Raw genomic sequence first — 26153 nt, 5'->3', positions numbered from 1 at the left:
TAGCTCGTAATCAAGCAAAGTACAAAAAAAGCAAAAATTTTGACGTTTAATAAATCTATTAATGCCTACTTTAAGACAACAGTGCAATTAATTATTTGAGTTAATAAAATCTTAACAATCCTAATTTTACTAAAACTCCAAACAAAAATTATTTAGAAATCCATGACTAGGATTATTGCTGCAAAGTCAATTTACCTAACAATATTAGTGAAAACATTATTAGTTATAAATAAACCAAAAATTAAACTAAATTAGAATTATTATTATTCATACAAAATTCTGTAAAAGTAAAACTTAATCAACAACTACGCACGTTTAAGCACATTTTTTTCCAACGTCGTACACTCGTGGTTATTGTGAACGTGAACAGGGTCTTTATTCTCTATGATTATATAAAAACACATAATACACAAATATAGTGCTATTATGATTTATATTACGCATTTACGATTTTAAAATAAGTGCCATGTATTTTTAATATAATTTAAATTATTTTATTCAGTCGATGGCATTTGAAACAATATTTTTGTATAGGTATTATTTGCTTCTGGTACAAATATTACCCATCGTAGGTACAATTAGAATTGCAAAAAGTAGCTGTTAGAAAATTAAATAATTTAATAATGCCCTGTAGAATGTGAAAGTATCGTGTACAAGTGTATTGTCAAATAAAATGTACTAATCTCAAAAAAAAAAAAAAAAAAAAAAATAACCAAAACTAAATAATAATTTCATAAGTACACGAAAAATTAAGTAACTATCTCCAATATTCGATTAGAAATTTACTGTACGTTAACATAATCTAAAACATTGCTAGCAATCTGAGATTAACAATATTTAATAATAACTTTGGTTAAAGTATAAATAGTTCAATTATTTAAAATCGTATGATTATAATTTTAAATATTAATCACAGATTAACATTTTAATTGACTTTATTTTTTGTTGTATTTTAGTTCGGCATGATTTTGTCAATATTTTATTTTAATCTTTCAATTTTCCTTTTACCAATAAAAAAAAAATCGCCTTAAATTTAAAATAAAGCAAAAAGTTGTAATAAACTATTTCACAAACGAAACAGTCTAAAATATTCAGTCCTTCAACTAAACTAATAAGAATCGTGATTAGTTACGTTTGTGATTGTCCAAATGTTACAAAAAAAAAAAAACAAAAATCAAAGAAAGGAATATTTCTATTTATTCCTCGTTTCCTGTTGCTTTAGTGTCTCGTCGCCAGCTGAGAAGTTCGTCTAATAACTCCTCCAAATAGGGGTTACCACCCAAACGTTTTACCTGAAAAAATCGTAAGAAATAAATCTGAAAATCAACCAACCGTGACGCCATTTCAATTCATCGTAAAATAGTAACATTCTATACTATTTTTTTTTTTCATTCTTTTATTAAATTTAGGTACTTTTGTCCTACACGGACACGCTAGTCTCAATATACTACTCGGTGTCCAAATAGAAAGGACATATAAATCTAAATGTACATTTTGGGTAATGACGAAGTTTAAAAGGAACTTAAAACCTATATTCCCTAGGAGACACATATAATTACCAACTCTTAATCGCCGCCTAAGCATCAGTTCTTCCTTAATCGCCTAACTATGCAATATAATATATAAAATTCTCGTGTCATGGTGTTAAACATTGAACTCCTTCGAAACGGCTCGACCGATTTTAATAAAATTTTGTGGGCATATCGGGTAGGTCTGAGAATCGGCTAACATCTGTTTTTCATACCCCTAAGTTATAACGGGAGGGGGGGGGATTAAGCGGGTTAATAACATATATGGCAAAGAAACGTTTGCGGGGTCAGCTAGTATAATTATAATTAACTTTTTCAACAGAGCTAGGATTTGAGATTTTGAGAAATGGTCCAATATTTTCACAGTCTTATTAATTTTACCGAACCAAAACCTAATAATACTAACTAACAATCAAATCCTTAGCCCACTTGTTTTATTTACTCACCTCGGCCCTAGCTTCGTTGTCGAGTTCTTGCAAACGATCTCGAGTGTACTGAAAACTTCCGAATTTCTCTAGGAGCGATATGCAGTAACGTTTCACTTCGACGTCTCTGGTACGTTGCCGTAAAATATCTGAGTCTGATAAGGATATCTATTTTGAATGTTTTTTTTTAAGTTAAAACTTTTTTACGCACTTGACTTGGGTAGTAAGCCGCTGAAAGCGTGACGAGTGTTACGAAAAGTGTGATCGGGCGAGGCGAACGGAGTAAAATTTATAATCTTTATTTTTTTTTATTTGTAAATACAATATTTGATTAAAATTGATTTAATGTAGGCTAAAAAAATGTTAACCTATCTACATATTTCATAAGCAATTAGAAACATTTTTGAATATCATATCAAAAATGTTTAGAATTTCTAATGTGTGGGTAACACAAAAATAAAATCGTACATATTAAGCAATTAGAAATGTTATTATAAAGGATACGAAGTACTTGGTTATCGTCTTTACGAGTTTGAATCGCGTGTATCACGGGGAAGCTGAATTTGCCTTCTGTTAAGTCCTCACAGTAGCTTTTGTTCTCTGAGTACTGAAATAATTGACAGTTCAATAGTTACTTATTTACCCTTTTTTACACAAAATATGAAATAAGAAATCAAAACAAAAAAAAGTGCCACAGGCAGTCTTATCGCTAAACAGCGATCTCCCAGTTAGACGAAGTTTAGTACCAACCAAATAGAGAAACAATCTTTTTTTTATTTAATCTTCGTAACTATACTTATAAATATTATAAGGGGAAACCTGTTATTGGCCTTATTTTTTATAATTGTTTATAGTATGTATTAACTGTAACGATGTTGGTTTTCTTAATAGATAAATAAAATAAATAGATAGTTACAACTTTCTTTTTGTATCAAGACAGTAAATGTGTGGAGAGTTTTTACTAATCATACCTCTTGCAAGCACAAATTACAGTAGTCATCTCTAATTTGGAAGTATAGGCCCAAGATTGAAGATAATTTGTTGAAGTCAGATTTGTTATCACTAAATAACTGCATCAAACGAATCGCCAGCATAAAAAGGCCGCCAGTTTCTGTAAAAAAAAAGTAAATAATTTAATTATTTTCGAATATCTATCAATATAAATAGTAATAAATCATACGCGCGTAACTTCGAACAACTGCCGATCAAATTGGGTAGTTTTTTTTCAGTTCTTTATAGCCAGGACAAGATTTATATAAATAAAACTAAAAAAAAATCTTTTAAGTCTTAACTGACTGGTATATTACTGGTGCATTGCTGAACGAAATTTATTTATTCTAGAGAAACAAAAAAAAAGGAATACGATATTTGGAATTATTTGGAAAGTAAACACCGAATGATAAAGGATTTTTGAAAATTAGAACTCCAACGTAATAATCCTAATATAGAGGAAAATTTATATGATAGTCTATTATTTTTAAGTATGAAACAAAATTTTTGACTAGAATTAGAAAAAAGGGTACTTTTAACGTTTAAACATTTATTAGAAATTAAGCCCTTGAGATGAGAAAATGAAGTAAAAATTTCGTATTGGAAGTTATGCCACTTTGAATTAGAATTGCGTATGAAAATGAGTGAAGACAAATATAAAAATATATATACAAATACTATGCTAGCTGTTTGCCCAATTTGTCTGTCCATGCTATGTAAAACTACATTAAGGTAAAATTTGGAGTTCAGTTAGTTAAAAGCCCACAAGTCTTACTTTTCATAGTCATCTCCTTGTACTCTTCTTCGGTGGGGCATTGGAAGTTATCCCTCCAATATATCTCTATACCTTGTCCTCTATGCAATTCTAGCAGTTGTTCAGTGTACACTGTAGTAGCCTGGAATTATATATATTTTTAATTTTTAGTACTATATATATTTAACTGAGGTAGGGCACAGCAGGAATTTTCTGCTCAAAATATGGAGCAGCCCGACTGGGGTAGTACCTCGACCTTACAGAAGACCACAGCTAAATAATACTGCTTTCAAGCAGTATTGTGTTCCTGTTGGTGAGTAAGGTGACCAGAGCTCCTGGCGTGATTGGGGATTGGGTCGGCAACGCGCTTGCGATGCTTCTGGTGTTGCAGGCGTCTATAAGCTACGGCAATCTCTTACCATCAGGTGAGCCGTACGCTTGTTTGCCGAACTAGTGATATAAAAAAAAATATTTAACTATATTTCTTCCAACATTGTCGCCCAGTAATCATGTGATGTTTTTAGCAACTCAACCCTGTGATGATTAGGCTACCTCCTGCCGATTCCCAATCCAAAACCCAAATTTTTCGTAAGTATATTAGAAATTTCAGATTATATATACCTTTAATGTAGGTATAACGTGATCAGATCTTATTGCACCCCCCCCCCCCCGCTGTGATAATTCATTATTATTTAAAGACCCCGTCCCATTTTCGAATATGGCGTGATTAGTGTAATAACTCGGTCATTAAAACAATGAGACCTAAAATGGTCAAGACGCTTTTAACATTGGAAAAGTTTTGGGAATTTAAAATAACTAACAACAAATTAATATTGGTCATTATAAGTAACGAATATCTCGTTAAAGTTTATATTAAACAGTAATTTAAAGACAAAAACCTAAATATTTAAATAAAAACACCTTTATATTTTTTTTTTTGTTGATTCAAAGTTCTTGTCAATTAGTGCAACTAATTTGATTTTCTTTTCAAAAGTGTAACTGCGGAGTTTGTTTTTAAATTTTAATTTCTAAAATGACGATTTGAAAGTGCTTATGGGCCCTATTTGAATAAAGCTGTTTTTGATTTTGATTTAGTTGTTAGTCAAGAAACTTTTAAATACACATGTTTCCGCCACTGTTGGAACGCTACGATGCTTGTATTTAAGGTCCAATTTATATATTTTAGCATTTTAGTACGGAGCATTTTAAAAGCAGCGTTTATAAATATTCACAGCCTGTCATAAGTGTAAATACAATAGGTATGGTAGGAAACAATTCTTGTGTATAATATGCGTACATAAATGTATTCAAAACACTCACATACAAAGATAATTGAATTTAACGCTACTAATTATATGCTACATTGTAATCGACCTCAAAACTCTGATATATGAGTTCATTCATATGCTAAGTAACTACACATTTTTTTTACGCATCGATGATTTTGAATATTGCGTTGTAACCAAGTCTCTTGTGTACTCGTGTACCAAGGCTCTTATGTCACTTAGTACAGATACTATTGTAATACATTTATTTTAAGGGGACAATTTTAAAAAGCTTAACTGAGTACTAATAACAAATATTCAACGTTTGCGGTAAGGTAGATTAATGTAAAGATCAAAGTTATCTTTTTTGTTTTATTCGTAAGAAGTTAACTACGAGAGTAAAAAAAAGGACAACCTATACAAATAAATAAAATTGGAGTGTCTGTTTATAATATTGAAATAACCGCTTTTTACTAAATGCATATGGATGTATGTGTATAAATATACCAAAATAACATTTTTTTACAATTTTTATCTGTCTGTCTGTCTGTCTGTTTGTTCCGGCTAATATCTGAAACGGCTGGACCGATTTTGACGTAGTACTTAGGCTACTTTTATTTAACGGGGACAAAGTCGCGGGCACAGCTCGATTCGTTATATACCTACTTTAAAAAAATCCTAAGTACCTAACTAATTCACATTTTACTCAACAAATTCGAGTAATTATAATAATTCAATAGAATTTTTTTAATATATATTATTTAAAAAAAAAAACTACTGAATTTATTAAGTAAACAAAAACTATTAGTTATAAAAAATACAAACTTAAAATCGATTTTATTTAAAATAAAAATATAATTTATTCACGTAATTGTGCATTAAATATTGTAGTGTATATGCAATTTAACAATGTGAGCACATTTGAACTACCTTAAAAAAAGGTCTACAATTGGACTGTTTTTGTTATTATTATTATTATTTTATTTACTAACGTATTTTGATTCAAACATAATTATTATTATGTTCGGTATTTTGTATGCAAGATATAGATAATAACAAGTTGTTTTGAGGAGTATATTATATCAGAGTAAATTTTGTACTGGAACTAAATGTAAAAATAAATATAACGCTCTGGCCGAAACGTAAATTAAAAACAGAGAAATTAAATAAGCCTAGATTTTGATAAGTCAGCCACAGGAGATCAAATTATTGACATCTATTCATCATCATCATCTATTCATTTCTTAGTTAGTTGCTATAACTTTTTTTGATGTTTCGTATGGAGTGAGGCCCAGGTACAAATCGCTTATCCTTATTTTTTTCCTTTGTTATTTTTTTTTGCTAATAATGAATTTCTGACTTCGTTCTCTTTGGACTTCTCTGAAGGATTTAAAGGAGGATTTCTTCGAAGTCGGACGTGATGACACAACAGCAGGAAAATTAGCTCGCTTGCAGTGGGCAGATTCAAATAAATATAGAAATTGCTTAAATACCATAATAGTAAATTAAAAAAAAAAAAATTTTTTACCTTCACTATTTCAATAATAGCTAGCGAACGGTTTGACTACTCTAAAATTTAAATTATAAACCTAAAAATTCTGTTACTAGCTTCAAGTCAGGGTGGGGCGTGTTCGCCCATATGCTTACATTATTTCCAGGATAAAAAAAGATAAAATGTTTATAATATATATAATATATATATATATATATATATATATATATATATATATATATATATATATATATACATAAATTAATATTACCATAGGATGTCCAAGTTTCAAGGTCTTTTCAAGCGCGATGATGACGACATAGTTGGCAGCGTTGATGGTGCTCGCGATACCGTAAATGGAATGAGCCACTGGAATACCTCGACGTAGAATTGAATTGTCCTGTATATCGTCCAGTCTGTCATGAGATTAGAAAAAAATTCTATATTATAATATGTTATATTGAGGTAGGGCACCGAAGCCCGACTGGGGAAGTAACACAACCTTACAGGAAATACGCTGAAAAATACTGATCTTATGTATGGTTGTGTTCCTTATGAGTGAGGTGGCCAGAGCTCTTAAGGAGGGTTTCGGCAACGACTCTTGCGATGCTTCTGATCTGCAGGCGTCTACAGAATGCGTTAATCGCTTATTATCAGATATGTTGCGCTTGTTTGCCGACCTACTTGTACAAAACAATACTACGGTATAAAACAATGACTAAAATTACATTTAAATAGCATTATAAAATATTCCTACCTACTTTCTATCGTTTGAAGTAGATATAAAGATAAGTGATAGTGAAACTGTCGATATGTAAGTTGTATTCTGTATCGATAATAGAATAACGGATTTAAAATCTGATGTCGATTAGTCATTTTGACTTAAAATAATAGTATTTTCGCAAAATAATTACAAACTAAAATATATAACTATCTAAAAATAAGTTTCTAAAGTTACGTATATAGTCCTTACTAATATTATAAACGCGAAAGTAACTCTGTCTGTCTGTCTGTCGCGCTTTCACGCCAAAACTACTGAACCGATTTAAATGAAATCTGAGAAAGGACAATATAGACTACTTTTTAATGTGAAAAAAGGGGTGTGAGGGGTTAAAAGAGGGGTAAGAAAAGTTACATGGAAGTATAGTAATTTTTAGAGCTACAAGCTTGAAACTTATTTTTTAGGTTGTTGATTCGATAAAAATAAATATGACATTCAAAGTTTTATCCTCAAGGGTGTAAAATAATAATAGGGAGTAGAGGATAAAAGTTTGTATGGAAATATGTAAGGTTTATGTGAATGTTTTTTAGGTTTGCGATAAGAGACAAAATATTAGAGCTATTCTGATGTCTAAAAGAAACCAAAAGATACATCCAAAAAATGCTGTCCAAAGTTACTATTCCACGCCGACGAAGTCGCGGGTACAAATATATAACGTGTAAATAAATATTATAATTAACTAGCTAAGCCTCGCTGCTTTACCCGCCAATTTTTCGATACTTTGAGAATTTAGGTATAAAAAGGTGGCTAGGTGTTACCCTAGATTTCCTGCTATCAACGTGCCAAGATTAGTTTAGTAGTTTTTGCGTAAAGGAGTTGTTAATATCCATCCGTCCATTGTCACAAACATCACATTACCTCTAAATCTGTATTAGGTATTTAGAAATAACCCACTCATGTGTAAAATTTGTCTATAAAATATAATATGTAAATAAAGTTTGTTTGTTATTACAGTGCGTGGAAATAAACCAAAAAATACGTAAATTTGTTTTCACTATCATACGTCATTTGTAAAATACTTCGATTGTGTCACCCAAGTTATTTATACTTTCAGTACAATAACCTTAAAATAAAACCTTCAGGCTTTGGTCGGCTTTGAAATAAAAAAGTCACTTCTCAATGAAATCTGGTGAGATATTTAATTCATAAAATCTGGTGATAATATACTGGTAACAATTTCACGACCTTCGCTCATAATGTACAATAAAGACCATTTTAAATAAATACGAGTGTTTAATTTGGTCCTTTTTATTTTTGCTTACGATCAAAATCTCCGCTAATAATCTACATTTTTTTTTTTTTACCGAAAGTTCTTCAAAGAAGGAGGACTTCAAAAAGTTTTTTAAACAAGAGACGGAAGTTCTAAATTTGATTATTTTTTATGTGTTCGAAAGCTGTTACTTTAATTTGGTCTCATTTAAATTAGAACGAGCGATAGTTTCTGAGTTATCTATAATAATGTAACGAAATCGTTTTTTTTTTTTTTAGCAAACACAATTTATAATACATTTTGTAGATGAAGAAATTTTAAAACAAGACCGTTACTTTTTTATAGGAGTAAATAGAACAAAAGAAAAATTATTTATCCTCAAATATCGTTCATTGTTAACGCATACCAGAGTGTAGCATCAGACGCACAAATTAATTAATGAAAACAAAACGTCCCTTACACAGCCAGTTAAGCGTCGATTAAGCGAATCGCTAAGAATTATAGTGAGTCATATAGTTTAATAAACGCTGTTTCACCAAGACGACAAATAAAAGAATATGTAGTAAGTATTTATATATACGACAAATTCCTCGAATTCTTATCTAAGCGTTTGTTAAAGGTTTCTCTTCAAAACGCATAAATCTTTCGCCTTTTTCAGTAAGTATTCTGCGTATACTTTTACTGTCACAATATTTGACAGTTATTTTTGCTACCAACGTCCGCTTACAATTCATTTATTCATTAATTTGGATCAACGGCTTCCAAAAACGCCAAAAGCAGTGTCCAATAACGCCAGAACCATAGATCAAGTAAAAAAAGGTAGATAACGCACCTAGAACAGAAAAGTGAAGCCACTTTTTTAAAGATGTGTGAGTGAGTGAAGTGTTGACACCTTTTAAAAAAAGTCCCTAAAATTTTTATTAAACAATTAATTTAATATAGGTAAAATGGGTATGTGAAAATAAAAACCTGTTTATAGTTTTAAATAAATTTACTAAAAATAAAACAAAAAATCGGTAGAATAATAAAAAAATATATTCGTAAGATAATCGTATGAATGGACACTTCCTATCCCCTCTGTTTATCTCTTTTCAGTTTGCAGTCGGTTTTTTTAACTATTTTTCTTAAACCTAGAATCCTTTATGTTGGATAAGTTTTTTAAATTTTTGTCGCTTAGAACTCAGAGTCATCGTCATTGTTTGCATTTTACTAATATGATGTAGTCTTATGTTCAAATATTTTTCAATCACTAATCGTATTAAATTGACTTTATGCGCATGGCCAGAATAATCGTGGTCATTTTCTCAGTCTTACAGCCGCTACCCATTCACCTCTTATTAAAATATTCGTTGGAAACCTAAAACCATGAAATTTGATAGTAAAATATGGGTACCTAGTTTACTCAAAAATTGTAAAAAGTTAAAACATAAAACAAACGAGTTAATAATTCATAAATATATTTTGATTTTTTTATTTTCAATTTATGTAACATAAAATGACACGAGAAAAAAAACAATAACTATGTCTACTTTTTACTTAATTATTTTTCTGGTTACGTACAATTTACTTACCCACATTTTGGGGGTATTGAAAAAAAGAACTACTGGCAACACTCCCGTGGTACGTCATTTCGTGACATTGAAATTATAAGTTCCGAATAACCTCAATATTATTTTGGAATAACAATAAATTTAAAGTTTTATATGTACTTACGTGTGAAACGATATTCCTTCAGATTTTTTGTTTACTTTGGTATTGTTTTTGCACCATTTAATCACACAAGACGCCATTTTATAAGCAAAGTTACTGTATGAAGCCTCGTGACATACTAACGAAAATGAGCGTAGTTTGATGCATATGTGTGCGTGAGCGCGTGTATTTACTTGAAGGAGCCGAGTTTTGTGGCTTCACTAACAACAAAGGCCGCGCATTATCTACTTTTTTTTACTATATCTATGGCCAGAACAGTAAATCGACGTGGTCACAACCACAAGTTCGGTTACCGTAAATCACATATTTTTTGTCACTTTTTATTATCCTTCCTCTTTCGTGTCTTCTTCTAACATGGGCAAAAAAAAAAACAATGTTATTTTGGCACTATTGAAATGAATTTGGTTTTGGATTCCTAAAGTACAACGAGTAGATTCAAAGATAGGTGGAATTCAGATGGTGAGAAATAAAAAGGGAATGAATAATTCGCGGTCATTTATGTTCAAACCCTGATAGTTTATACAGCCACGCCCCCTTTTTCAGACAGCTGGGTTTAACCCAATGGTGGCATATATGAGAATTGAGTATACTCTCTTTGTCCATTAGAGGGTGCCTCTAGTAGAAATGGGTGAACTTACTCACTGCACACAAGGATGCTCGAAATACAGGACTCAAAGGGGTCGAAATTGATATCCTGCTATTGTTTGAGCGTTCTTTGGGCTAGCGGTTAAGCTAACTAAGGCTGTTTACCAATCCTTGAATTTTTCTTTTTCGCACAATGGATCTGACGGGGGATCTGAAGTCGAAGATTACTCCCGGTATTTCTCTACCTGACGCAATCAGGAAATAGGTAGAGCGGCATAGAGAAGGGTGGCCTTTTCACCTTTCTTTGGACGTTGTAAGTTGTAAGCCTTAAACGATACCATAGTATTCCACTATGAAGAAGACGACGCAATGGGTCGCAATTTCGCAAGTATTCTGGCTTCTTAGGCTAAATGGCAGCATGGCGTAAATCAGCAAGGTCATAAGGTACCACTAAATTTATAGTCTATCGTTAAAAACCAATCAACCCTCAGCGCTTCAAGCTGAGGGAGTGGGACAGACGAAATTTCGAGTACCGACTAGGTCTTTAGGTCAGGACTTTTGCTCGGAGAATTCTAATCGATAATAAGATATCCTAGGATCTTAAGCAACGAGGACAACAATAGAGGAGACAATCAAGCTCAAAAGCAGAATATGGCCTGACATTGGTTTTTAATGAAAATTTTAGACGAAAACTACATGCACCAAAAACAGCAAAAGTAATATCTATTGCATGCTACTATTGTGGCATGAAAATCAACTGGACAGGTAACATTTTGCACGAATGAACCACTTGAAGGCCTTTGTGTCCTGGCCTTGCGACCATGATAGACAAAGTTATAAACATTACTGTATAACAGCATTACTTTATTCTCAATTTTGCTATATTACCCAAATGAATTCAAATGTTTCGTTTAAAATATGCATGCAAAAGGATGCTTTTAAAAACATTAAGTTTTAAACATATTGGGGGTAAACATAAGGGCACATCCATAAAATATGTTTGCAAATAAGGGATTTTGTTTGGTGTGATGAGATATGATTAGGCTTCTAAAAATATGACATCCATATTTCAATATATTTTTTTTAAATTTCATTCTCAGCTTGATAGTTCTTACATTTTTTCATGACAATAAAATGTAAAATGTCTTTCATATAGGGTGCTAGTTTTGGTTATGTAATATTGTTTAGAGGGTCGCTGAAAGTGACTTAACAGTGACAAACGTAGGGATCAAAAACGATAAATTATGCAGGACGTATTTCGTGGACGTCTCCTAAATATATAAAAAAACATATATTTTGGGCACCATCAGAATATATATTAGTATTTGTAGCGCCCTGTCTTAAAATACATAACACATTTAATTATTAATAAAATCATTTATTCTGCCAGTAATAACTATGTTTTAAAATTTTGTTAGTCATGAACTTTGCTAAATAATTGTACAAAAGATGTTATGATAAAATTTGAAAATTTAATATTTGCCGACTGTCTATCACTTGCGTGTTTTATTCACACCAAATGAAACATTTACCATTGTTAGCATCATTATCTATTGTTTTTTATAACTCAAGATATCTAAAATATTTCATAATTGAGTACAGAGTAGAAAATACAAAGTATACAAAGACTATGCATTACAAAAAAGTACTTATCTTATCATATGTTACAATATACATAAGAATATTAATGAGGTACTTACAATAAACTTGAATTGTGTAGCATTTGAACAATTTCACCAATGGCTCGAAGTTTTTCATCACTCACTTTCAACCAATAGTTAAAGGCCACGGTAAGCTTGGATCGTATCTGCTTACCGGGCACTTGTTGTATGTAAGTAAATGGCATGAGCAGTTTCTAAAAAATATGAAAAATGTTAAAAAGGCTGGCATATACAATGCAAAATAAAGGAAATTAATTAAATGTGTAATAATTTGGTGTTAAGTAAAACATAAATTATTAATTTCCTAAGCAATAGCTTTTAAATAATTTTACAGCTCTAATTAACAAATAACAAATAAAAAATAATAATGTCAAACAGTTATATTCTTATTCCCTTAAAAGCAATTTTTATAAATTATGGTAATACTGCATGCAGTTCTTATACTACACGTTATCGTCATAAAAATGTTGAACTATTTTATTTAAAATTATTTTATACTAAAAAAAAACGTAATTTACAAAATTTTAAGATAAAAGCATAAAATATAGTTTAATATAAAAATTTGGCTCACCTCATCCTGGCTTTTGTCACCACCTTTTGTTACAATTTGCGACATATTTAGACTATTATTCGTTTTATACTCTTACTTCTGAAATACTTTTAATAAAATAAAACACGAAATCTGAAAAATCGATTTCCCACTGCAGTGGAGGAGAAACTGACATCTGACGGTTGACTTGTGCCATCAGACTTTGACAATTTTAGATTTCGACCAATATGTTATAACATTTTAAAAATAATATTACTTATTACTTTTTGTACGTGAATCTTGAATATATTATATAAAGATAAATGGTGAATTTTTGCTTCTTTCATTTAAATATTAAACTATTATTACGTGTGTTGAACATTAAAATTCGTAACCTGTGCTTAGTTTTTGGACGATCAATAATACGTCACTGTAATTCAAATCTTAAATGAGGAAAGCGCGGGAACTTTGAAGTGAAAAGGCGGTCTTTTTTTTTTTCAAAAATATTTTATTAATTTTATAATTCATTCACTGGAGTTTTTTATAAATAAATACTTATAAATTAATCAAGAGATGGGGAGAAGTAAGAAAAGGAAAAAGAAGGAGGAAGGTAACGCTGAGGACGACTCGTTGAGCTCCGACTCCGAGTCCATAAAATCTGTTGAGCTAACAGACGCCGAAAGGTATGCCCCGTTTCGGGTAGCCGATTACGTGCGGCACTACCCTGAGAACGGGGGTAATTTTGACTATATTGTATTCCTGGAGAGTACAGAGGCTGACAAGCCAATCGGAACAAGAGACATGATGACACTCGCTAATAGCATAAAAAAATATAATAAAGGCGTGAAACAACTAAAACGCATTAATAAAAGTAAAGTTGGAGTTATCTTTGATAGACCTGCTTTTGCTAACGCGGTCTTAGGCAACAAAAAATATCTTGATGGGTACAAACTTAAAGCTTCCCTTCCGGCTGCCGCTACAGAGGTCACTGGGGTAATTTCTCATGTGCCTATAGAATTATCCAATAAAGAAATATATTCAGCTCTAACTAGCACGAAAAATATTATATCTATACGTAGATTTATGCGACGTGTAAGAGAAAATGGAGAAATAAAATTAATCCCCACAAAAACAATTTCTATAACCTTTTCCTGTCCCAATTTACCAGATAGTGTGGACCTCAACAGCTGGCGGTTCGAAGTACGGCAGTACATCCCGCCAGTAAAGCAGTGTCTAAAGTGTTTAAGATATGGTCATATTGCAAAATTCTGTAAAAATTCACAAAGATGCAGCATTTGTGGCGAAGGTCACAATTTTAAAGATTGTCAGACTCCTTATACTGCAGCCAGTTGCTGTCACTGCTCTGGCAATCACATTGCCATATCCCCTGCATGCCCTGTTAAAAAAGAAAAAATCCAGCTTAACAGAGATAAATTTCAGAAAAAAAGCTTTGTTGATGTTTTAAACAGCTCTCACTTTCCATCATTAAACAAAACTGATCAGTTCTTATCTCTTTTAAATTCCGAAATAATACTCAAATCTATTACAGAAGCTTTAGTAAAACTTATAACACTAAACAAAAATAATGAAATACCTATCTCTTCCCAAAATATTAAAAATGTCCTGCAAGATACATTAAAAAAGGTTACTAATAAATAATTTGTACTTTATGGATACTTTAAATATTGTGCAATGGAATGCTCAGAGTATTCTACACAATCAACATATTTTTAATTATTTCCTTTTGGACAAAAATATTCACATTGCGTTAATTTGTGAGACTTGGTTAAAGCCTTGTCAAAAATTTAAGATACGTCATTACAATGTAATTCGTCTTGATTCAGGAAACACCCACAATGGCGTAGCCATATTAATACATAGCTCTATTTCTTATTCTAAAATTGATACTTTTTATGATGACTCCATTCAAAATGTTGTTGTTCGTATAAAATACTCTAGCAACAAAGAACTTACTATCATAAGCTTTTACAGTCCAACTAATTGCAATCCTGCTTTTTCTAAATCTAAACTAGACAGGTTAATTAAAAGTTTACCAGAACCAATCTTCCTAGCAGGAGATTTTAATGGCCTAAACTCAGCCTGGGGCTGTTCTACTTCTAATTGTCGAGGCAAAGACATTTTAGAGTCTATCAATAACAATAATTTGGTTATACTTAATGACGGAAGTATGACCACTGTTGGTTCGCACATATGGAGACAGAATGCTCTTGACTTAACCATAGTATCACCTTCATTGGCTCTAGAGTGTGACTGGTCAGTACATGACGATCCCTTAGGCAGCTACCACTTTCCTGTAATCACAAAAATTTTACTTAATAACAATCATTACAATGCCACTCCTATTCCCAATAGTAGCTCACTACCCTGCTTCCCTAACCTGAACAACGTTGATTGGAACATTTATAATTTAAATGTCCAACTATTGCTCACTGAATTTTCTCTTGATACACAAGACCCCCTTCATAACTACACAAAATTTACAGATATTTTACACTCAGCACTGTGGAAATCATCTTCTATTTCTAAGCACTCTTTGGTTAATACAGCTTTATCTTCATGCTCTCCTTCTAACTTAAATAAAAAAAAAAAACTTCTTCCTTGGTGGAATTTCAATTGCACCAAAGCCGTATTAAATAGCAAAAACGCTTATTTGACTTTTAAATCTGATCCCACTGAGGCTAATTACATTAATTTTAAAAGACTACAAGCCACCAAAAAATATATTATCAGAAATGAGAGAAGAAACAGTTGGATAAAACTTTGTGAACAATTTAACAGATCGACTCCTATATCAGTCATTTGGACGTATATGCGAAAATTTAACAAAAGCTATTCTCCACCTTCCCATAACAACTCTGACTATTCTTGGATCTTTGATTTTCTCAAAAAATATACTCCAGATACTGTAGAGCCAGCCTTTAATCTTAATTCTTTCTGCCATATTCTTCCTAATCAAAATTTTATTATAAAATCTTTTACCATTGTCGAATTAAATTCTGCTATTTCATCCAGAAAAGACTCTACACCTGGCCTTGACTACATTTCATATAAAATGCTTAAACACCTGTCTTCTCAATCTAAACTAATTTTATTAAATATCCTGAATCTTCTTTGGGAGCATAATCTTATTCCTATGGATTGGAAGGTTGATTGTTTAGTACCTATCTTAAAACCCAACAAGGACAAGTTTAACTTTGATTCATATAGACCTATAGCATTGACTTCTTGCATGGGAAAAATATTTGAACAACTTTTAAAACAAAGATTGGAACATTTCATAGAGTCTAATCATATTTTACCTCCTAATCAGTTTGGTTTTAGAAGAGGCAGGTCTTCAAGGGAGAGCATTGCTCACTTACATCTTGATATTTATAATGCTATACAATCAAAGCAAGCTCTCGCTGGAGTTTTCTTCGATGTAGTTGGAGCCTTTAATAATGTTAACCATCATATTCTATCCACGGAATTAGCTGCGATTGGTTTACCTGTAAAAGTTATACAATGGATTTTTAATTTTTTGCACAGTAGGAAGGTATTTGTTAAGTATAATAATAGACTTATTGGTCCAAGGCTTTCTCATAAAGGTACATGTCAAGGTAGCATTTTGAGTCCATTGATTTTCACACTTTATATACATAGATTAAACTTAATTCTAGGCTCTCATATATACAATTTACAGTTTGCTGATGATTTGGTAGTCTATTGTTCTAGTAATAATATAACTACCCTAAATCTTAAGTTAAACGAAGCTTTAGTTAAATTAAATTCTTATTTTAATTATCTTGCATTGGACATTAGCTTTGAAAAGTCTAAAGTCATAGTTTTTAATAAAGTAGGGTCTGAAAGAATTAAAATAAACTATAATAATATATCTCTTCTTATCACAAATGAAGTTAAATTTTTAGGTGTTATATTCATGAATAACTTATCATGGAACAAATATGTAGACCACATAGTTGATAGAGCTCTTAAGGCTCTTAATATTTTAAAGTCTCTTGCAAAAACATATTGGGGTTCTGATCCAAAAATCCTTCTTACCCTATATAAATCTCTTGTACGCAGTCATTTTGAATATGGATTTCTATGTTTTTCTGCTAATGACAAGTTGGTTAACAAATTAAATATTATTCAAAATCACAGCCTGAGACTTATCACTGGCGCCATGAAAACAACCCCAATTAATTCGTTACAGGTCGAGTGCAACATTTCCCCTTTACACCTTAGATTTAAATATTTGAAATACTGTTTTTTGCTAAAACTGTTTTCCATTAGTAATCATCCTCTAATTAAAAAGCTTAATTACTTACATAGTAAATATCCTGTAAATGCTCCATTAACTTCTAATAACCCATTTATTCTCTTCGAATATTCATTCATGTTAAATCTAAATAACCAACACAAAATACACAGTTCTAGCAATTGGATGTGTTACGAAAAGGAGTTTGACTGTCTTATTAATCAAATCGATATTATTATTGACCATAAGCTAAAAGAGCGCCAGGAAGTTTACAACCTCATAGCACAATACTCTGATAAGTTCAAACAAGTTTACACAGATGGATCAAAAAATGATATAAATGTTTCCATGGCCTATTATGTACCTCATCTGAAGTTTGGCCAAGGCGTCAGATTGAAAAAGGAGATATCAATATTTACAGCTGAAGCTCTAGCAATTACTGCTGCCCTAGAATTCATTAAAAAACAAACTAATCAATATTGGCTGATCATTACTGACAGTATGAGCGTTCTAAAGGCTTTAGATAATTATCAATTCAGTGCTAATACAAACTTCATCATTTTAGAAATAAGACATCTCCTTTATCAACTATCCAGAAGAAACTACAACATCAAATTATTGTGGACACCTTCACATATAGGAGTAAGGGGAAATGAACATGTGGACTTTCTGGCACGTTCAATTGTTGACAGTGACAGCGGCAGCCCTGTTGATGAGAATGTTGCCGTACCATACACTGATCTATTAGTTGCTATTAAATCAAAAATCCTATCTGATTGGCGTGATCTTTGGCGACAAACCTTGTTAAGAAAAGGATCTTGGTATGCTCAGATAAATCAAGATATTGGAAAAAGTCCTTGGTTTACTAAATCGCATCAACATAGAAGCAGAAAATATTATACAATACTATGCCGCTTGAGATTTGGACATTGCAGATTTAATGCACATTTGAATCGTATGCGTATCATCTCATCACCCGTTTGCCCACATTGCACCAACAACTCTACACAGTCTTTAGATCACATATTTTTTGAATGCTCCGCTTTTAATCTGGAACGCCTCTTATTTATAGCCAACTTGTTATCAACTTCTGGACCAAAAAATGTCCCGCGCAATACACAAGATTTATTGACTAATTTGGATAACTATACTAGTATATTTGAATTTATTTGCAATACTATCAATGATATTTGAAACAGGATCAGGACCTTCATTCATCGGATGTGAAATTTTATTTTGATATTTCAGGCTTCGGCCTATTACAGACTTGGTTTCGACCTCGCCTATCACTTATAGACAAAGAAGAGTAGACGAAAATATGAAATTTCAGACTTGGTTTCGGCCTTACTCTACCAGTCATCGAATCAGAAGAACAACAAAGTTACTTCAGACTTGGCTCCGGCCTTTTGATATATCAGAACGAAACTTACAAATTCAGACTAGGCTGTATGGATTATAGTCCTTTGCCTTTCCCTATTGGGGATAAATTTTAAAACAACAACATTAAATTGATTTGTTGATAATTTTCATAATTTGATATTTTAAAAAATTAATTTGTATCACATCAATTATAAAATCATTTCCTTGTATTTAAAATTAAAATTAGAAATAACTTGAGACCTATGGCAGTCGAGAAAATGGCACTTGTACATAAATAATTGATAATGTCGGCCCGTAAATACATTTTGTCAGCGCGAGAGAGAAATATCAACAAAATTATTGATTACTTGCCGCAAATATCCCATCAAAGAGCTACTTTTCGTTCTGGACAGGAATTACCGGCATTATCTGCGAATGCTGGTAATTTCGTGAACAGGAATCTCAATTATTCGTACAAAATACCTCATTATGCTGACGATAGCTTAGAGAGAGCAAGCACTCCATTTTCTGACTTTTTCTCTGAAAGTGAAACAGGTATTATATTTTTGTCATCATTAAATATATAAAAATCAACAATTAATACGTTTTAATTTCGAAATTCATGTGTTATATTTTAAAAAATAATTCTTTACGAGGTATTCTGTGTATTTAAAGCATTAAAAGACTTAAATTAATTCATTATTATATATATTTTTCCAAATAATTACAACTTGGGTATTTTCAAATCAATAGTGAATAGGCATCTTCTAGGCAAGCGCGCACTATCTTAGACTGCATCTTCACTTACCATCAGGTGAGATCGCGGTCAAGCGCTAGTCTATATATTTAAAAAAAAAAAAAAAAAAAAAAAAAGACTTAAGCCGCACGCTATTGTTAAGAATTTTAGAAAAGTAGACTACACTTAAAAAATTAAAGTTAATTTTTAATTGAAAAAGCTTGAAATATCCATGAAATCTGATAATATATTTTAAATATAAAAAATAATTTATCTTGCTAGTTATTATTAGTATTATTTAGCTGTGAAGTAATATATTGTTAAAGCTAAAGTTGTTGTTATAAGTCCAATTGCCCTTAATTGTTTGAAACAACTTTATTATAATAATTATTGTCTGGATTTGTATATTAATTTGATAAGGATATACTATCCTCCAGCGGTAATTTAGCTTGACTAGCGTGACTGGGACTATGTACAGTTTCAGATCTATTGTGGTTCTGTTTCCGTAATTTAATCACACTGAATACCCCTAGAGTGTTTTTTAAAAGCTAGAGACGCCATGGAATTTTACATTAGGTTAGTTTTTTCTTTTTGAAGAAGTACCAGTCACATAAGATTACCGTTGGAGTCACGTTAGTGTCCAAATATTCTCAGCCATATTAAATTTATCAATTGATCTGTATATACTGAAAATATAAATAAATATCTAGGTAAAAATATAATCATATATGTTTTTAATTATATTGTGTATTGTATTATATTGTGTATAAAAATACTGTATTTTAAAGGATATGGTGATATATTATTTTTTTTTTACGTCGGGAAAATCCATCATGGATACCCTCCAGCACGGGGGCGCCAGAGGGTTATGTCAGACACCTACTGACTAAAAACCACCACATGTTAGCAGTCATCCGCCTGGGTGGGGCGAGATGGGGTCGCGCTAGCATTCGCCATCTGATATATTTATACCTAGACCAACCTAATATTACATTTTTAATGGGAGTAGAAGGTGCCTAAAAATCTTTTTTTCATTGAAACTATGTTAGACTTATAGAGTAGGTTTCTTTAACTATGAAACAATAAATTAAATTTATTTTTATTTGTAATGAAATTAATTTGTTAAGCTCTTTTATTTTATCTAATGAAACAATTTATATTTAACATTTTTATAAAATAAAAATATTAAATTAAATAAAATAAAAAAATAATAAAATATCATTTAATTTATTAATAAAACAGATTTTTCTCTTATTTTATGTATTTACGTTAATACATATAAAAAAAAAAAACACAAAAGTTTATTTATTCCTACTTTCTTTTCTGTAAGATAATGTAATTATAATTAAATGAAATTAGTTTATTGTCTTCTAGTTTGAGATGTTCAATATATATAAATAGTTTTTCCTCATTCCTGATAATGTGTTTTGGATTTGGATTTTTTTCAGACTTTAACAGTGAAGAAAGTGACAGTAGTTCTGGTTCAGCTTTAAGAAAGAATACAGCAGAAGCTACTAAAACTTTAACAGAAGAGTGGGCGAGGATTGAAAGGACATTATATGATGAAGATGGAGAAAAGTGTTCCCGGGCGAATATTCTCGAAGAGTGCAGGCAATGGAGACAGTTGCATCCACAGCTCAGGTAGGTAGCATTTCATTTATAAAATTTCCATTATTATTAACAACTAAATATTAACAAATATTATAAAAAATATTATACAGGATTTCCTTAATCGTTAATATTATTAAATAATATAAATATGTGTGACTATAGTAAGTATAATTGTGTTTGCTCACAAACAAGAAAATCGATTTCAATTTACATCAACGAGTAATAATAAAGGTAGTCGAAAAAATAATCAATTAAATATTCATTATTATAGTCTTTTTTAGGGTTCCGTACCCAAAGGGTAAAAACGAGATCCTATTACTAAGACATCCCTTTCTGTCCGTCCGTCCCTCTGTCCGTCCGTCCCTCTGTCCGTCCGTCCCTCTGTCCGTCCGTCCTTACTTCTGTCCGTCCGTCCTTACTTCTGTCCGTCCGTCCCTCTGTCCGTCCGTCCGTCCCTCTGTCCGTCCGTCCTTACTTCTGTCCGTCCGTCCCTCTGTCCGTCCGTCCTTCTGTCCGTCCGTCCTTCCTTCTGTCCGTCCGTCCTTCTGTCCGTCCGTCCGTCCTTCTGTCCGTCCGTCCGTCCTTCTGTCTGGCCGTCCGTCCGTCCTTCTGACCGTCCGTCCGTCCGTCCGTCCGTCCATCTGTCCATCTGTCCATCTACCTGTCTGTCACCAGGCTGTATCTCAAGAACCGCGGTAGCTAGACAGTTGAAATTTTCACAAATAAGTATTTCTGTTGCCGCTATAATAACAAATACTAAAAACAAAATAAAATTAAAAATTAAGGGGGGCTACAACATATGCGATTTGACGACGGACGGCGATTTGACAAAAGTGGTTTTTTGCCGCTTTTTTGCCCGATATTAACATCAGCACTACGTGCACGCTTAAAATATTCACAACATATTTAGTTTTATTTGACAATTAAATATTTTACAGAACCATTTATTTATATGTTGTTTAGTCAATGGTAAGGAACTCTTCTGGCGCGAGTCCGACTCGCACTTGGCCGATTTTTATTTAACAAATGAGTATCTACTGAATATGTCTCTCACTCATTTGCGATATTGAAAAAGTGAGATAGGTCATTTGACATAGAAGTAAAAATAGTTGGTAAGCGCTTACCAGGAATGAATTTTGTAACAGGACCGCGTTTAGAGTGTCTAAGGCCCGTAGATTTTTTATAAAATCCTTCATTTGTTATACTACAAACTTAAAACTTGGCAGGGAGACAGGTAATATTTAGTAGATGTCCACCGTGAACTTGTTTTGCAACAGGGACGTATTAAGGAGGACTTTTTTTAAATTTTTTAGAATTTTTATCTATACTAATGTTATAAACCGGAAGAGTTTGTTTGTTTGGACACGCTCATCTCAGGAACTATTGGTCCAATTTGAAAAATTCTTTCAGGGTTAGATAGTCCATTTACCGAGTTCGAAAATCGAATCATAAGTGTGGTATACAAAGAGGTCCTAAATTATTGCAGTATAAAAATAGGTACTGATTTACCTCTTATTGTAAATTAAATGAATTTCTATGTTAGCGAAGTCACAGGCAAACGCTAGTTTCAAATAAATTTAGAAAATATTATTTGATATTAAATTAGTCAAGAGCTACTTATAACGATAGCTTGCGACTTGTATCTATTGCACTGTTGTTTTTGTTTCTTGTGATAAATGTAATTTTTTTGTTATATTATTTCGAAGAAGTAATCATGTAAGTTTTATGGATTTTTTTATTATAATTTATAATGCTGCACAAAAGCGTAGCGCGTTTTTTTCGTCCCCAAGATCTATCTGAATTTCGTATTCCGTTAATATAACTAATACTTAAAATTATTTAAGTATTTTAACAGTGTGTACATTTCTACGTCTAATTCGGGCCTATTTCAAAAATTCTAATCATCCATTCATTCGAATTAATCAATTTTCTAAGCGTATTGATCTTAAAATATATTGCAGAATCGTCGGCAAAGCTATTCCACTGCCGGAGAAAAGACTATGTTATCGACAGATGGATCACGAAGAAGTCATTGCAATGCACTACAGTGATTATGACCAATTCAGTGAAAGCGAAGAGCGGTTATCACAAAGCAGCACAGATGTTACGCCCCAAAACTCACCCCGTGTATCCATAACTGACGATACGTACGAGCCTAAACTTTCTAGAGAAAAAGTATCATTTAAACTTGAAGAACTAGATCTTCCAGATACGTTTTGCTCTCTCTTGCATATCACACCGATACAAATTCGGAGTCCATCGCAAAGGAAGCGACCAAACCCCTCAATACTCAGGTCAGATCTGGTATCTTCGAGATGGATGAGAAATACAAGGCCAGGGTCGTCTTTCCATTACGAAAGAAGTAGCGCCAAGTCATTTGTCTCTCTTGATACAAGAAACTATAATAGTATCGTTACGGATAATAGTAAAGTTTTAAACGCTAGGGTATTGACAGCGAGGCATAGAGAGCTAGCTAAACTGGAACCTCTGTATACTCCTGATTATCCACCCAATGAAGGCTCTAAATTAAATAATGGTACACATTCGCAAGTTAATATGAGAAAAGTGTCTCTGCCTCCATTGCTTTTGGAAGAGGAGAAGAGAAAAGTACCTGTACATTCCGCGAAAAAATTACGATCGAGGAAAATGTCAAAAGGTTATTTGGACAAAGTTAAATTTGCTTGAATTGATTTTAGAAATTATAACAGTATTTTAAAGTAAAAAAAAAAAAAAACTAAATTAAGTCTAAATATACATACATATGGCCTGAAAATAATTTTAATAAATCAACTCTTGTCGCGAACAATTTGACTCATTACACAAACTATTTTACCACAAAATAATGTGATTACGTTAGTTCATACTGAGCTTTTATTTAATAATTAGCTTTTATCCGCGGCTTCGCTCGCATTGTTTTTTTTTTAATAAAAAGTATCCTATGTTACTTCTAATACTTCCAAAAATATGTGTACAAAGCTCATGATGATCAGTTAAGTAGTTCTCACGTGAAAGCGTAACAAACAAACTTACATTCACATTTATAATATTAGTAGGGATTTAAGATTTCATCCCTATATTTTAAATATTTTTGAAGCATTTTTAACCTACATTTGTAAAAAACTAAGAATGATAATTTATTTCATGATAATTTTTAGTGTACAGTCATATTGTTTTAGTGAATGATTTGTAATAGGATTAATAAAATTATATGTGATGTTAATACTGTACAAATGTGCTTGTAATATGTATATACTAGTAAATCAAAATAAACAAAATGTAATACGTCTAAATTGTATCATTTTGTCATAAATATAAAAAAAAATGTAATAAAATTAAAGGGTGGGGTCATCTTTTTTATGAAAAACACTCCTTCAAATACAAATACAGAATTTATTTTGATATTTACATTATTTGCATTTTATTAACAATCAACATCAACAATATTAAATAATTTGTTTTGTGTTGTGATTACATTTTGAACAGTCGGGGGTAATATTACATTTCCCGGGTTGTGCAGTCGTTTCGCTTTTCAGTGCACACAGCAACATTTCCGACTACAATCATAACAAGCCAATATTTATTCTATATCATTATCATAAGAGCTATATTTCCTTAAGTTTTGGTAGTTTGTATGGGAAGTGTTGCTATCGTACATGTGTCAAGGCTTATGTAATATTACGTGAAAATGGCAACACACAAAATTTGACTCGCTAATCAGGTCTCTATTTACACTGTAACTATAAAATCGATTTCGTTTCTCGATAACGATTTTACAGTATCAGTAATTGGTCTAAATGATGATACAAGTTTCCGCTTCATTATAAACTATTTCATTTATTTTAATAAAACTATTAATTACTTTAAAAATTATAATTAATTAATTTAGAATTTTCCATTTTTCGAATAGAAACTTGTATAATCATTCGTAAGCGTCTCATTTTTTATTAATCGGACCACAAATATGGTGATATTAATTTCATAAAATGGTCATCTAGAAGCGGTGAAACATAGGGTTGCGATTTGAGAAATTTGAGCAACTGCGAAGAAAGCTGTGAGCTTGAGTTACTGGGTTGCCACCAATGATATAACAGTTTACATAATTATTACACATACAACAAGACGCTATGATTTAGGATCGAAGTTAATTAGACTAGTAAATAAAATTTATACCAATGAGCTACGAGGTGAACATATTTTAAACAACGATATGGCAACCCGCGATATGAATGGCGGTATCGAACCAATATCTGGTCAAATTATTGGACAATTGCTCTGTCTTGGCACTGGCGTTAATAGATTAAAAATGACATTAGACATAGATAAAGCATTTTAATATATTTCTTAAAATCTAAATTTCATAAGTGGTTAAATGTAGGCTTAGGTATCAACGATCGTAAACTTTAGGCAGTCTAGGCATTTTCGTGGACGCCTAACTACGTCAGTGCCAAATCATAACAAACACTAACGTTTGACCTTCTTCGACATAGCGATCTCTTCCTTACTATTTTTATCTTTTCATTTACATAATATAAATTTAAATTGTTTTAATATTTACCTCACAGCCATCATTATATATTGATTCTACTTTAATTAAGAGAGGACTATGCGTATAACAACATGACAAGATGGCATCAGCTTACAAAAGGGGTCTAGCGTATATCCGTAATATAGAGCGTTAAGATTTTTTTAAATACGTATATAATACATAAAAATTCATCATTCTGTTCTAAAAACGTTAACAACCTCAAGCTATTAGCAATAGTCAACAATGTTGTTAATTCTAGGATTTTATTGCACACAGAACATGGAACTACCTAGTTGCGAATAGGCATTTAGTGTTTATATAATTTCGATTTAAATTATCGCGAGAGAAAGTCGTAATGACGAAAATAATTTCAGGAACTAACACACCGCCGAAATAGTTCGTCTGAGAAGTATCTACTAATTAACTATTCGTTCGCGTATACTTTGTGCGTGCACGGTAGTGTGTTTTCTTGACATAAACAAATAAAATGTTACCCATATTGACAATCAGTATATTCCAATTTTGAAAATTTTAAGATCCGATTTGTAAAAGGTTTTTTTTTTTAATCTTAGATTCCTATTCGTGTATAGTGTAATATACTATTTTTAACAACTTTGGCCTCTATGTTGGACCTCTACAGAAATATCTAAATTTTAACTAGCTTTTGAACCGTTTAATGTGGATATACAAGGCATCTATTGATATGGTGTTTAGTTAATTATATGTTTTATAC

General features: G+C 31.7%; 2 protein-coding genes across 2 annotated transcripts; one reads left to right on the top strand and one right to left on the bottom strand.

Moving 5' to 3' along the window:
• Nucleotides 1-1179: 1179 nt before the first annotated feature.
• LOC123654970 (geranylgeranyl pyrophosphate synthase) lies at nt 1180-13116 on the bottom strand. Its single transcript, XM_045590825.1, has 8 exons — nt 12974-13116; nt 12442-12596; nt 6727-6871; nt 3720-3840; nt 2926-3065; nt 2459-2561; nt 1976-2103; nt 1180-1292 (listed from the first exon to the last, which is right to left on the bottom strand). The coding sequence occupies exons 1-8, from the start codon at nt 13016-13018 to the stop codon at nt 1197-1199; spliced, it is 933 nt and encodes a 310-aa protein (XP_045446781.1). The 5' UTR covers nt 13019-13116; the 3' UTR covers nt 1180-1196.
• A 5737-nt stretch (nt 13117-18853) lies between these two features.
• LOC123654989 lies at nt 18854-23840 on the top strand. The gene is made up of 3 exons (XM_045590840.1): nt 18854-19103; nt 20733-20925; nt 22857-23840. The coding sequence occupies exons 1-3, from the start codon at nt 18854-18856 to the stop codon at nt 23578-23580; spliced, it is 1167 nt and encodes a 388-aa protein (XP_045446796.1). The 3' UTR covers nt 23581-23840.
• Nucleotides 23841-26153: the final 2313 nt, after the last annotated feature.

Source organism: Melitaea cinxia, chromosome 7 (assembly GCF_905220565.1).
Source record: "Melitaea cinxia chromosome 7, ilMelCinx1.1, whole genome shotgun sequence".
Taxonomy (NCBI): Eukaryota; Metazoa; Arthropoda; class Insecta; order Lepidoptera; family Nymphalidae; genus Melitaea; species Melitaea cinxia.
Note: the sequence above shows the minus strand (reverse complement) of the source record. Positions and strands in the feature narration are given on the sequence as shown.

Coding starts and splice junctions, on each gene's coding strand:
- LOC123654970 (XM_045590825.1), bottom strand. CDS start 13,018: ATGTCGCAAATTGTAACAAAAGGTGGTGACAAAAGCCAGGATGAG. Junction 2,104..2,458: donor AGACGATAACCAAGTACTTC/GTATCCTTTATA, acceptor TATCAGACTCAG/ATATTTTACGGCAACGTACC. Junction 1,293..1,975: donor ACAACGAAGCTAGGGCCGAG/GTGAGTAAATAA, acceptor CGATTTTTTCAG/GTAAAACGTTTGGGTGGTAA.
- LOC123654989 (XM_045590840.1), top strand. CDS start 18,854: ATGTCGGCCCGTAAATACATTTTGTCAGCGCGAGAGAGAAATATCAAC. Junction 19,104..20,732: donor TTTCTCTGAAAGTGAAACAG/GTATTATATTTT, acceptor GATTTTTTTCAG/ACTTTAACAGTGAAGAAAGT. Junction 20,926..22,856: donor CAGTTGCATCCACAGCTCAG/GTAGGTAGCATT, acceptor AATATATTGCAG/AATCGTCGGCAAAGCTATTC.